General features: G+C 40.5%; 1 protein-coding gene across 1 annotated transcript in view; it reads left to right on the forward strand.

Annotated features, from left to right (window-relative positions):
• LOC5574390 (lysine-specific demethylase lid) overlaps nucleotides 1-14684 on the forward strand; it is a 42094-nt gene that overhangs the window by 10217 nt on the left and 17193 nt on the right. Inside the window, exon 2 of the mRNA XM_001661358.2 lies at nucleotides 9245-10981. Coding sequence (XP_001661408.2) covers nucleotides 9245-10981 — 1737 coding nt within the window. The remainder of the gene's footprint in view (nucleotides 1-9244; nucleotides 10982-14684) is intronic.

Genomic DNA, 14684 nt, shown 5'->3' on the forward strand with positions numbered 1-14684 from the left:
CATTATCGTGGTAAAAGTCGGAGCGGTCGGAAACCAGCATAAAAAATCTAGGTCATTATAAAACTGTACCCACGAGTTTTTACCCTGATTACGCCTCTGATATAATAAATATACATTTTTAATATGTATAGTTATACAATCTGTCTGTAACTACTGCAATCAGCATTAAAATTATAGTTTTAGTTGAATAAGAAAATTTTACAATTATATTCGACTAGTGGTCCCGGCAAACTTCTTGCCATCGAGTAGGCTGTTGAAAAACGCTATTGATCGTCCCATACAAAATGACAGTTTCGGTCGCGCTTGTTTATCCAACTTTCCCGGTGAATATCCTGGGATTTTTATACACACAAACACGTCGGAACCCTTGACGAACAAAACGGAGAAAAAAACATTAAAATCCGTTTACCCGTTCTCAGACCATTTAATGACATACAAACATCACTCCATTTTTATTTATATAGATATGCAAAATATTGCACCTTTAAGAACCCCTCCCGGCTACACCACTGGCTCATCACCCGAAAGGCTTTGAATTTTTCCATATTTTGACATATATAATCCAACAAAAATAGTCCGGTTGAAATCCCCGGGGGGCGTGATCGTAACCCTCCCTTGTTCAGGATATCGTTAGGAACATTTTGATTCATGCGACCCACATGCTTAATTAAAATCTTGATATGGTGGTACTCCAGCCTGTGCAGCATTGGATCTTTCTTCAAATCTCGATTACTTTTTCAAATCGACGTAAGTAACTTCCATACGGTTTTGAGAAATTTAATTCAGAAGAATCACAACCTGTCTTCTAAAACTGTTTTAAAATGAATCACCTTTTTCACATTTTTTCGCCGTGTACATTGCTTAAATTTTGCATACAATAAGCTCGCATTTAAAAACTAGGGAATGCCTGTTATTTCTCACAAAAATTTTATTACAAAATGATAAGCCGATTCATTCAGTTACTTTCGACGTTTTTGTACCAGTGTAAAATCGACTCAAGTAGTGTTTTGTTTTGATTCGTGGTTAAGTCACTTTGTCTCTCCATACAGCGGAGCGGCGAAAGTAGTGGTTAGCGAAAGTTGAAAATCTTACTTTCGTCGTTTTGTAAATCCGGAAAGTAAACGTTCTAAAAGTGAAATATCGAATTGGTTCAGAGGAAATTGTCACTTTGTCTCCATACAGCGAAGCGGCGAAAGTAGTGGTTAGGTAGCGAAAGTTGAAAATCTTACTTTCGTCGTTTTGTAAATCCAGAAAGTAAACGTTCTAAAATTGAAAAATCGTGTTGGTTTAGAGCAAAATGTGTAGAATTTCGTCTGCAAAACACGTAGAATCGATAAAGTAAGTTTGTATACTTTTTTGACTTGAGTCTGTTTGAATAAGTTTTCGAGAAATGTCAAATATTACACAGAGTTTCTATCGTATTCATCGCAGTTCAGTTGCGACTGTGTTTGCATGTGTCATGGTGGTGAAACAGCGTATAGAAGCAGCTGGTGAGCCATATTTATCTAAGTATTATTAAAGTTATGAATTATATGTAGACACTTCTGAATACGAATTTGCTTGAAATACGCAATTTATTTTATGAAATTCCATAAAAAGCTAAGAGACCCGACTTTTTGCTTGGTTTGCTTCTATTGTTATGGATGCTTTTACATACGCTATGTATGTAACTCCACAATAAATGGAACAGTGAGCTTAGGGACTGTTCATTAATTACGTAAGGGTTTATGGGGGGAGGGGGGGTCTGGGATTTCTTACGCGCCATACAATTTATTTTTAATTATCATACAAAAAATCTTACCATGGGGGGAGGGGGGGTTGAAAAACCCCGAAAATTGTCTTACGTAATTAATGGACCGCCCCTTAAGAGGCGAGATGAAATAAGGTACCGTGGGGTAAGTGGATACAGAAAAATCATTAGTCAACTTCATTGTTATGTACAGCTAACGTGAATAATGTAATTCAAACTTTTTTCTGTGAGCAAATGAGGGACTAATATAGAGTAGTGTTTCATCCTTCGACCTTGACGCTTGCTCCTGCGGGGGCGAGTGATGAGGGCAGGATCAAACATGTCGCGCATCGGTAGTGCAAAAGTAATCGGTTCGTTAGTAGTGTTCAAGGATGGAAAAAAATCGCCTCTAGCGACTAACAACATAGTATTTGAATGGTCTAAGAGGGCCGTTGCTCTTGCAGAAGCATGATTCGAACAGCTCATCACGCGTGCATAGTAAGGATAAATGGAGCATCCGATGCACTGTTTGTCGCGGGACAAACCGTTTGTCGGATGTTGTTACAAGTCGCGATTAACATGAATCAGAACGCGTTCACGGCATAATTTTTCACTTAGACCATACCCGATTGACATTCGAATCTTAAATGACATACCACAAGGCAGATCGCGGAATAAAAACGTAAAAATCCCCCAAAAGTTATGACTTTGATTTGCGAACAATTGATCGTTAGCACACATGCCGAGCGATTCATTTTTCGCAGAGCGGAGTTTGTTGTTAGGACTTGACGACTAATGGTTAATCGTTGTTGCTATGATCGCACGATAAAGAACAACCGCGATGCATCATTTATTTTGTCATGATCACTAGATTTCCATCCTTGGTAGTGTTTGATCCTTCGACCTTGACGCTTGCTCCTGCGGGGGCGAGTGATGAGGGCAGGATCAAACATGTCGCGCGTCGGTAGTGAAGTAGTGAAAAAGTGATCGGTTCGTTAGTAGTGTTTGATCCTTCGACCTTGACGCTTGCTCCTACGGGGGCGAGTGATGAGGGCAGGATCAAACATGTCGCGCGTCGGTAGCGAAGTAGTGAAAAAGTGATCGGTTCGTTAGTAGTGTTTGATCCTTCGACCTTGACGCTTGCTCCTACGGGGGCGAGTGATGAGGGCAGGATCAAACATGTCGCGCGACGGTAGCGAAGTAGTGAAAAAGTGATCGTTTCGTTAGTAGTGTTTGATCCTTCGACCTTGACGCTTGCTCCTGCGGGGGCGGGCAATGAGGGCAGGATCAAACATGTCGCGCGTCGTACGCTCAGAGAAATTAAAAAGCGCCGCGGATCGCTAATAGTGTTTGATCTATTGATCGTGTCGCTTGCTTTTGCGTGGGCGAAAGACGAACACTTTTTCGGCGTACAATGCGATTAACGAATTATTTCGCGAATCCGGTTAGGCGTGATTATATCATGGATCGCATCACCAAACATTGGTGACTCCCAGATCTCTACCTTATCCCACTAACCCAATATCCTTTCCATGACAACCGTGGAGATGCAGAGGTGATCTCGGTCTCTAGTAACAACGGTAGTCACACCAACATTTCTTCCCTTCCCCGATGACCGTAAGGACGTGGCCGGCGCCGTTATTGACTTTTAAATTTGAGCTCTCGATTTGTGCACATTGAAGAATGGTAAGCTAATCCCAAGCCCCATTCATTAATTCCCTGTGCAACTTCGATTGTTCTGGTCAATCACGGAGTAGCAACTACGAATTGTACGGTCATCTATGCTTATGCTTATGCTTATGCTTATGAGCAAATGAGGGACTAATATACTTCAAATCATCGATTATTTCGATTTTTCTGATTGTTATGTATTGAGTATGAGGGACTTGAAAATTTGCGCCAAATGATTTACTTGCCACACCATGGTGGGGTAAGTGGATCACCAATAGAAAAAAAATGTTTTCAAAACAAATGTGATGTTATTATGTATAGTAAGAATTGTATTTCTCTCGTTCTTGTTATTAGTGCTAGTAATGGTACATTTTAGTACTTCAAAATTAAAAAGTATCTTTATCTAATAAAAATATATTGAAAAATATGTATACATTAGTTTACACTAATTCGAACAACAAAAAAACATGTAACTAGAATAATTTGGAGAAAATTCATCCATGTATACTCAAAATTTATACAGGAGTATTGTAGGATTATTCCTAACGATGTTTTCGAAAAACACTCGTAGTTTGAAAATATTAATTACATTTATTTTTGAATAACAAACTGAAATTCTTTTATTCTATTTATGAATATGTTTGTATCATCTGTCTAGAATGATTTATATGGTCAAATAAGGTATGATAATATGGTTTCAATTGGAGAATTAGTATATTTGCTCATTTGCTACTCAGCTTAGATAAACCACGAAAAGTTTCGTGTGAGTTTTGAAATTATAATTTTTTTATATATTTTTTTATTTACCAGAAACGTTAAAAAACTTCTAAGGTGGATTAGTTCAATTTCTCAATGGTCAATTTGACTAATTTAAGCTGGGAATAAAAAACAAAATAAACGAAAACAACATTTGCGGGTATTAAAACTTGTTAAAATTCTCGTTAGCAGTCTGCCAATAAATGATAGTAATACTTGATCCACTTACCCCACCCCATTAAAAAGTAGGGGTAAGTGTACCATGTACAATATATCCACAGAGAAACAGACGTAACACTTAGAACAAATCGCGATCAAAATCATAGTCGCGAAAACATGTACGCCCAATGGTAAAAACACTGTAGGTGGCCGATGGGCCAACAGGTGGCGGTAGTGTGTACACGTCAAACACGAACAAAAACGACGCGAACGCTGCGGGCGGTCGATTGACCACCTACCATATATTCGAATCGAACGTTAAAAAGTTGGTCGATGGACAGCAGTGAGAGTGTGACGTCTGTTTGTCTGTGATATATCTGTATTTATTTATAAGTCACATATTTTTCATTGTGATTCATTCAATTAGAACTGAAATGCTCAACATGTGTCGAAAAAACTAATAGTATTCGATTTTACACAGAGAAACAATGGATTTTTGATTGATGGAAAACAATTTTCAAATTAATTAATTTTTGCTGCTAACAAGTTTGCTTGTGTTAGTGTACGTGTAGTACCAGTTTTGCAATAGTAACGTCAATTACAATAGTGATTAGTTTAAAATGTACTTAAGAGAGTTACAGAGACCTGGCATCAAATAAGCGTTCGGAATTTTTATAGAGGTCAATGGGCGACCTCTGGCGATTTTTCTTTGCAAAAGTAAGTTTTCCCATAGTAAATCCCATACAAACTTTGAACGGCTGGCGCTAAAATATAGTTTCACCGATCGAGCTGAAATTTTGCACAGTTGTTATGGGACCCAAATGCAATCCAAAAAGTGAACTGGAGCGAGAATCTAAATTTTGTCCCACGCTACTGTACAAGTTATTTTTTATGTTCATACAAAAATCATACCATAGGAAAAGGTGGGCGGAAATTCGCCAAATTATCTTACGTAATTATTGGACAGCCCCTATGTCTATCAAATTTACATAGAAAATTATTTGATGCCAGGTCTCTGTAACTCTCTCAAGTACATTTTAAACTAATCACAAATTCTAGTTGTGGCTAGGACGTGGCCAGAGCAACTCTCGATTGATAAAGGATGGGTCAATCTTGTCGAACAGACCATGCTAAGTTTGAAAACTCCAATTGATTAGTGGATATGAAGGAGTCAAACCTTATTGAATCGTTGATGACTTGACACTTACCATGTATGCTCAACATAATGTCGAAAATTCAACTCTGAGGCTATTGAAAAGCATTTAAATTGCTTCAAAATAAGTATTTAGTTTATATTGCAAACACTTTGTAAATAAAAAAAAACACATTTTTTGTATGTTGATAAAAACGGAATAATTTGTTGACGATATCGGAACGTGATAAAATCGGAACGTGATAAAAACGGAACATACCTGTACTTCGAAATGGTTCACTTCGAAGCAGTTTTCCGTAGGGTTGTACTATGTAATGGATCTATAGCCTCGTTATGTTGATTGTGGCAAAAGTTTAACATACTTTTAACAACGCCTAAAAATCTGTAATGATTTTTTGGAAGCTTTATGTACACTATTTGTATGATTGAGTCTCGTAAAATCAATAATCGCATAAGTGACCTTTATTCAAGAACTTGACATTTTCTTGAAACTGTAAAGAATACGCAAAAATTAAATGTACTGCGTTCTTACAAAGCCGTATTTGCAAAACAAAAGCGCTGAGTATTGCAAAACGGCATATTTTTTTTTAATTTGACGAACATTAAAAATCAGTTTAACTTTTAGACTTAAGCGGGAAATTTGACAAAATTCAGTAAGTTCAGTACTCCTTGAATTTATGTTTCTGATAAAGTAAACCATTTCATAATGAATGATTGACTGCAGTCAAGATGGCAAACATAAACAAACAAAAACATAAGGTTATCCATAAATGCGGCTTGTAATTGTGTAGAATATCATTTTTACTTGAAATGAGTTATAATTGAGCTTGATATATGTTTAACATTTACCTTATGAGATCAACAGACATTTACAGGATTCCGCCATGAAACATCTTGCATCTTGCAATAAATTGCAATAAATCGTTTCATATTTAATTATTTCATTCCGTAGGATCTCGCCTAGAATTCCCAGGATACCGCTAAGGATTTTGCTAGGAATTAGCATCTTTGGATTCCGCTAGAAATACTGAAAGTATTTCTAGAAATCCACATTATCCCGCTAGAAAGTTACAGTTCGCCCCAGCAATTTTATAAGTTTTTTTAGGAATCACCAGATTTTCAACATAATCCCCAATAATCAATTATACATTATCAGGACGCCGCCAGAAATCCTCAGTGTCCGCTAGGAATCTGCAGATATCCTCAAGAATCCGTTAAAATTTCTAAGAAGTCCCCCAAGAACCGAGAACCCTCTTTGACGGATTTTCATAGACCCAGCTCAAAAGGAACATTTTGATTATGTTCTGAATTGTATAGAATTCTGGATCGTTTCTTAACAAATCTAACGTCTTACAGAAGCTCTAATAAAGAGGGAACGTAGCTAAAAATAGTTGACGCAGAAAGATCGATATGCATACCTGTTGAGGCCATCAGCAAGCTGCCGGGGTGTTTTCATTACACCGCGCCGGCAGACGAACATGCCTCATGCTGAGGCCCCAAACCGCACTCTTCACGTCCGCACTATTCGGTAAAACACTCTACTTACCTGTTTCTCATCATTCATTATCATACCTGAAATATACAAAACATTAGATAAGTATATAATTAATAAGTAAAGTAAAACTACTTACCAGTCGATCATTCCAGATCACAACATTGAACAAGCATTGTTATTGTTTATCTTTGCATTGTATCATTGTCTGACAGTTCCAGAAGATTCAATCTATCAATTGTATAACAGTTACCTTTCAACATATTATTGTATACAACAATACACTTCTGGAAAATTCCATGCAATACACATTAGGGTAAAGGACTATATATAGGGCGAAATATCATGTATCACATCAGTCTGAAATAAACTGTGAATTCGAACGTATCTTTCTCCGTGTAATTATTCCCTACCGGATCGTATCCGCGGGAACAATACCAATACCACAGACAAAAAATTAAAACACTGTCAATAATTTTTATCGCACGCTTCAATGATATTATTGAGAATAAAGTGTAGTTTGGGCTGTTTTTTTAATGTATTACCTACTGGCAGACTCAAGTGGGCTGGTCACCCAGTATGAATGCCTAAGAAATAGATTGGTCTCTAGTTCAGATACTAGTGGAGATTATTGGTCTCATGAAACGTTGCGAATACATGATCCATGACCATTTTAAAGTACATAAACGCGTACGGGAGCCCTTAGTAGTTGGTGAGATTTGGGGGACTATCGACGAAAATGGAGCTCTGGAATGTAATCGGTGAGGAGTTGACCTGTTACTCAAATGACTTAAGCAACAGATACGAAAATATTTACAAATTTTAATAGTATTCAAAAATGTTGCCAAAAACGGAATCCCACTGTATATATAATATAATATACCAATATATGTGCATACCAGTCCAATTACACTCCCATTAAATATGCAAAATGATTTATCTGTTTGGTAGTGCTAAACGAATACGCCACTCAGAAATGTACAAGAAAGTAAAAAAGATTAGTATGGGAAGACATACCTTTAAACATTGAGCGCTATTTTGACAATGCTTACTTTTTCCATATGGGACAGTTATGTTTTTATGGGCAGTACTAAATCTTGACGGTGCTCATTTTACCCCGTCTACTATCTTCGTGTAGGGATAAGACATGTTTCGGCAAATGTGAGATCTTACTTGCCCATGCTAATTTCAAATTTACGATTAGGTAGAATGAAAATAAATAAATATTCATATTTACTTAATATGATCATTATTCATTTATCCAAAATGATTCCGCTGGTTAGCCTACGGGATGACGGGGGAACACTGTTGCTTTCTAGTGATAAAAAAATGCATTTGAGACTTAGTACCGTGACCTGCTCTAATTCCGTGCGTTGCCGAATACCGTGTATTTGGGAATTATGTGGATTTCTAGCATATTATATTATTTATTTTTCTAAATGATAGTCACAAACCTTAGCACATTAAGTAGTATTTTGAAAGCCATGACAAACTTGAACTAAAGTTGCACACACAAACAAACAAAAATAATGTTAGAATGCAATCGCCTGGTGCCAACACACGGTATTAGGGCACGGTTGTTTATGTATTCCAAATACCGTGTTTCATTTATAATTCCAAAATGGCGAAGTGAAATATATATATTTTATTTCCCGAATCAATGATGCAAACCTCAATACGTTGTTTTATTTTTGATGCGCTTCGTTCGTTCAATTGAGAGATGTTTCAAAATGTGACCCGGCGGTCGGGGTCAGATGCACGGTATTTGGAACACTGGTATGTTTAACAACATCAACTGTAACTATGGTTAAAATTTCCAAAATGGTTCAAATCATATTTTTCATGCAAATTGTATAAAACGGTCTACTATATAAAACATGAAAGACTTGAAAATAATCATACATTATTTTTATCTGATCGATTGAAACTTGAGTTTTTTTAACCTCACGGTAATAGAGCATGTCACGGTATCTCCTGATATAACGTAGCTTTTGCTGTACTAGTTTTATCATTCATAATTTGAACCGCATAAAAACATATATTTGTTTTCATTGTGCTCACCTTTTCTTCGGCAAACTAGTGATATGATAAGAAGAAACATAAAATAAATGAACTGTAACAAAGCATGAATTTCATACTGTTTTGCCCGTCCCTTTTTTAAGTAGAGGATCTAGTTAAGAACCAGGTCATCGGCGACTATCGATAATTATTATTATTGATTTATTAAATATTTTTGATTGCATATTAGATTATTAATTAGAAACTTTTTTTCTTTTGTTTCCAGAGTTGGCAGCCACCGTTCACCGTTGATGTCGAGAAATTAACATTTGTGCCGCGTGTACAACGTCTGAACGAGTTAGAAGCAGAAACACGCATAAAGCTAAACTTCCTTGACCAGATTGCAAAGTTCTGGGAGCTCCAAGGTTCTTCTTTGAAGATTCCGATGGTTGAAAGAAAGCCTCTTGATTTGTACACTCTACACAAGGTAGTAAACGAAGAGGGAGGCATTGAAGTGGTGACTAAAGAGCGTAAATGGTCAAGAGTGGCCTGTAGAATGGGATACCAGCAAGGAAAGAACGTGGGCACAAATTTGAAAGCTCATTACGAACGAATTCTTTATCCCTTTGACATTTACCGCTCTGGTAAAATCATAGATTTAGCAAATTTGGAAACAGAGCAAGAGGACTGTGAATACAAGCCACATTCGATTGAGGCTCGTCAACAGATCCAACCTCCGCCAGCAACGACGGCAAGACGATCTCAACGCTTTGCTCAGATGAACAAATCGGCCAGTATTGGGGCAGAAAATGATTTGTCTCGTTTTTCACCAGGAAAATATCGTATGAAGGCTCTGTTGAACACTAGTACAAATGGATCGTCTAAGAACAAAGCAGATACCCCTTACACACCGAATCCACATGACCCGATGGCGAAATATATTTGCCATATGTGTAATCGTGGTGACGTTGAAGAATCTATGCTTCTTTGTGATGGATGTGATGCTTCATATCATACATTCTGTTTGCTACCACCTCTACAAGAAATACCTAAGGGTGATTGGCGTTGTCCCAAATGCATTGTGGAGGAAAACTCCAAACCTGTTGAGGCATTCGGTTTCGAGCAAGCACAACGCGAATATACGTTGCAGCAGTTCGGTGAAATGGCAGACCAGTTCAAATCCAACTATTTCAATATGCCCGTACATTTGGTGCCCACCGAACTTGTAGAGAAGGAATTTTGGCGTATTGTTTCTTCGATCGATGAAGATGTCACCGTTGAGTACGGCGCCGATTTGCACACCATGGATCATGGCAGCGGATTTCCTACCAAATCGTCGTTATATTTGCTCCCGGAGGATCAAGAATATGCCGAATCAAGCTGGAATTTGAACAACCTTCCTGTTTTGGACGAATCCATTTTGGGACACATTAATGCCGACATAAGTGGAATGAAGGTACCGTGGATGTACGTTGGAATGTGTTTTGCGACATTTTGCTGGCACAACGAAGATCACTGGAGCTATTCCATAAATTATTTGCACTGGGGTGAACCCAAGACATGGTACGGCGTCCCAGGTACTCGTGCCGAAGAATTTGAGGTGGCAATGAAGTCTGCTGCCCCGGAACTATTCCAATCTCAACCCGATCTCTTACATCAACTTGTGACAATTATGAATCCGAATATACTGATGAACGCAAACGTTCCGGTCTACAGAACAGATCAACACGCCGGTGAATTCATTGTGACCTTTCCCCGGGCTTACCATGCAGGATTCAACCAAGGGTACAACTTCGCCGAAGCGGTCAATTTTGCCCCGGCCGATTGGATGAAAATGGGTCGGGAATGCGTTAACCATTATTCAAAATTGCGGCGGTATTGCGTATTTTCCCACGATGAATTAGTGTGCAAAATGGCCCTAGAGCCGGATCGACTGAATTTGGGCATAGCTACGGCCTGTTACATCGACATGGCCGAGATGGTTGACACCGAAAAGAAGCTAAGGAAGAATTTACTGGAATGGGTAAGTGCGAAATTTGTATTATTATTGTTGTTTTTTTTTATTAAATAGGTTTCAAGTTTCAAGTACAGAGTCATTTGCCTCGACCGAATTATATATGAAAAGTGCAAATAGGAATCAGATTGTAAATATTATTTTTTATTTATTTGGTTTTACATCAATTAACTTAATAAAACCTCCGCCAACAAAATTTCGCCAATTCACTCGATTCATGGCCGCTTTTCTCCATCCTCGACTGAGACCCACGCTCTCCAGGTCCTGGTGCATCTGGTCAATTCACCTAGCTCGCTGCGCCCCACGCCTTCTTGTTCCGACCGGATTCGTAGCGAACGTCATCTTTACAGGGCTGTTGTCCGGCATTATTGCAACATGCCCTGCCCAGCGTAATCTTCCAGCTTTAGCCACCTTCAGCCACGAGCTCGCTCAACTCTACGGCGAACCCAGTATGCCGTAGAGTTGAGCAAGCTCGTGATTCATTCTTCGCCGCCACACACCGTTCTTCTGCACACCGCCTAAGCACTCGGCGTTCAACAACTCCAAGAGCTTGCAAGTCCTCCTCGAGCATAGTCCACGTCTCATGCCCGCAGAGGACTACCGGTCTTATGAGCGTTCTGTACATCGTGCATTTGGTGCGGGGTGAATCTTCCTTGACCGCAGCTTCGTCTGGAGCCCATGGTAGGCACGACATTCACTGATGATGCGCCTTCTTATTTCCCGACTAATATTGTTGTCAGTCGTCAGCAAGGATCCGAGGTAGACGAACTCGTCCACCACCTCGAAGATAACCCCGTCTATCTTGACACTGCTTCCTAGGCGGGCTCTGTCGCGCTCAGTTCCGCCTACTAGCATGTTCTTTGTTTTCGACGCATTCACCATTAGCCCGACTCTTGTTGCTTCGCGTTTCAGGCGGGTGAACACCCGTTTCAAATTTTCTCCCAATAATATCCATGTCGTCCGCGAAGCACACAAATTGTCCGGATCTCGTAGAAATAGTGCCTAGACTGTTAAGTCCGGCTCTCCGCATGACACCTTCAAGCGCAATATTGAACAGCAGGCACGAAAGTCCATCGCCCTGTCATAGCTCCAGCCGAGGCTCGAACGAACTAAAGTGTTCGCCCGAGATCTTCACGCAGTTTTGCACACCGTCTATCGTTGCTCTGATCAATCTTGTGAGCTTCCCGGGAAAGCTGTTCTCGTACATGATCTTCCGTAGCTCTACACGGTCAATACTATCGTATGTCGCCTTGAAATCGATGAACAGATGGTGCGTAGGGACCTGGTACTCACGGCATTTCTGGAGGATTTGCCGCACGGAAAAGATCTGGTCCGTTGTCGAGCGGCCGTCGATGAAACCTGCTTGATAACTTCCCACGAACACGTTTGCTATAGGTGATAGATGACGAAGGAGAATCTGGGATAGTACTTTGTAGGCGGCATTTACGATAGTGATTGCACGGTAATTTTCACACTCCAGTTTGTCGCCATTTTTGTAGATAGGGAATATAACCCCTTGTGGTTCGGACGAATCTTTGCGGTCAAAAATAAAAAACGTGGACTGTATTTTTCCGACCGTACACGACGGGTAACTTTAGTAAAAACTGAAAATTTCTCTACATGGAAACGGGAAGCGCCTTTCAAGAAAACAAAAACAATATCAAGATAGTTGCTTCTTTCGAGGGATAGGAATTTAACGGGCGCTACACTGAGAAAAAATGCTTGCAACAAATGAAATATTGGATCACTTAACATCCACCCGCCGGAGCCGGATGGCTCAACCATTCACGTCCTGATCACGCTCTACATCTTCCACGGGTAGAATGGCAATTTTCGTAGTTGCTCGCTTATATGTGCCGCTGGTGGTTTTAACAGTGACCACGCGTACGACACCGTCGTCTCCAGGATGAGTCTTGACGATCCGACCTAGTCTCCAAGTCTGCGGCGGCAGATCATCCTCCTTCATAATCACCAGTAGACCTTCACGCAGCACCGTAGGAGTCTTGAACCATTTGCTGCGTCGTTGCAATCCAGTAATGTACTCAGACGACCATCTTTTCCAAAATGATTGCTTGCGCCTCTGAACCAACTGGTACCGTGACAACATATTCTCCTTGATCCCATCGTAAAGTGGTTCTGCTACTGCTGTCAATTCGCGACCAATTAGAAAATGGGCAGGACTCAATGCTTCATATCCCGTGGGGTCGTTGCCTTGATCGATTAACGGCCTAGAGTTTAGGATGGCCTCGATCTGAACTAACAGTGTTGTCATTTCCTCATAGTTAAAATATGATTCGTTCATAATTTTGTACAGGTGGGTCTTCATACTCTTCACTCCGGCCTCCCAGAGCCCACCCTGGTGAGGCGCCTTCGGTGGATTGAATCTCCACAGAATACCACGGGGCTGGCAGAAATCGTCAATCTTATTCTCCAATAACTGGGACTTCAACAACTGTCGCAATTCGGTCAGTTGGCGCTCGCCTCCAATGAAATTTGTTCCGTTGTCTGAGAACATTTCGCTTACATTTCCGCGGCGTCCAACAAAGCGGTGCAATGCTCCTAGGAAGCCGTCAGCTGTTAGGGAACTCACCAGTTCAAGGTGAATTGCCTTTGTTGTCATACATACGAAAACACATACATATGATTTGATAGGTGCCCTCAAGCGACCTTGCTTCAAATGGAAGGGGCCTGCGTAATCTACCCCGGTCCGAACAAAGGGTTCAGCGGCAGTGACACGAGCTATCGGTAGATTGCCCATGAGCTGTTCGACGTCTCTTGGTTTGCGCTTGAAGCATGTGATGCATCTCCAGACGATACGCTTGATGGTTCGTTTGGCGTTGACAGGCCAAAAATGTTGTCTTACCTTCGCTAGCAGCCCATTCTGTCCAACATGTAATTCTTCTCGGTGGATTGCTTCGATGACAGTGTCCGTAAACTGATTCTTCTCCGGTAAGATCAACGGGTGCTTCTGATCGTATGGAAGCACGGCATTCTTGATTCTACCCCCTACTCGAAGTAGTTTCTCCGTTGCATCGAAAATAGGACACAAGTTGCGCAGCTTACCTTTTACAGGGTCACCCTTCAATACGCTGTTGATCTCTTCGCGGTACACTACATGTTGAACGATTCTCACCATAGTGTACAGCGAGTCACGATGATCGGCAACGGTCAAATTTCCACGACGAAGTTCTCCTCCGCTTCTCTTCGCACGGCAGTTACGAATGAAGCGCATAACATAACCAAACACTCTTTGTAATCGTCGAAAGTTGCTACTGTTCTGAATCACTTGATACAAATCATCACATGACGGTATCACAACTGCCATCGCTTCGACGGCAACCGGTGATTCACTATAGTCTTCTTGTTCGTCATTAGCCGTCTCGTCTACACTTGACCGAAGAAATCCCGGTCCGTTCCACCACAAGTCACTTTTCAAAAAGTCCGCAGGAAATACCCCCCGTGACACTAAGTCCGCTGGATTTTCTCTTGTCCCAACATGAAGCCACTCAGTATTGGCGGACAACCCACGGATTTCAGCGATACGGTTACGAATGAACACTGGTAGATTTGGCTTCGTCTTTTTGATCCAGCTTATCACTATACTCGAATCGGACCTCAGGACGACACGTGAAATGTCGATTCCTAAGGTTTCGCGCACTGTTTTCACTTGGTTTGCAAGCAGGATGGCTGCACACAGCTCCAATCGCGGTAT

This window comes from Aedes aegypti, chromosome 2 (assembly GCF_002204515.2).
Source record: "Aedes aegypti strain LVP_AGWG chromosome 2, AaegL5.0 Primary Assembly, whole genome shotgun sequence".
NCBI classification, from domain to species: domain Eukaryota; kingdom Metazoa; phylum Arthropoda; class Insecta; order Diptera; family Culicidae; genus Aedes; species Aedes aegypti.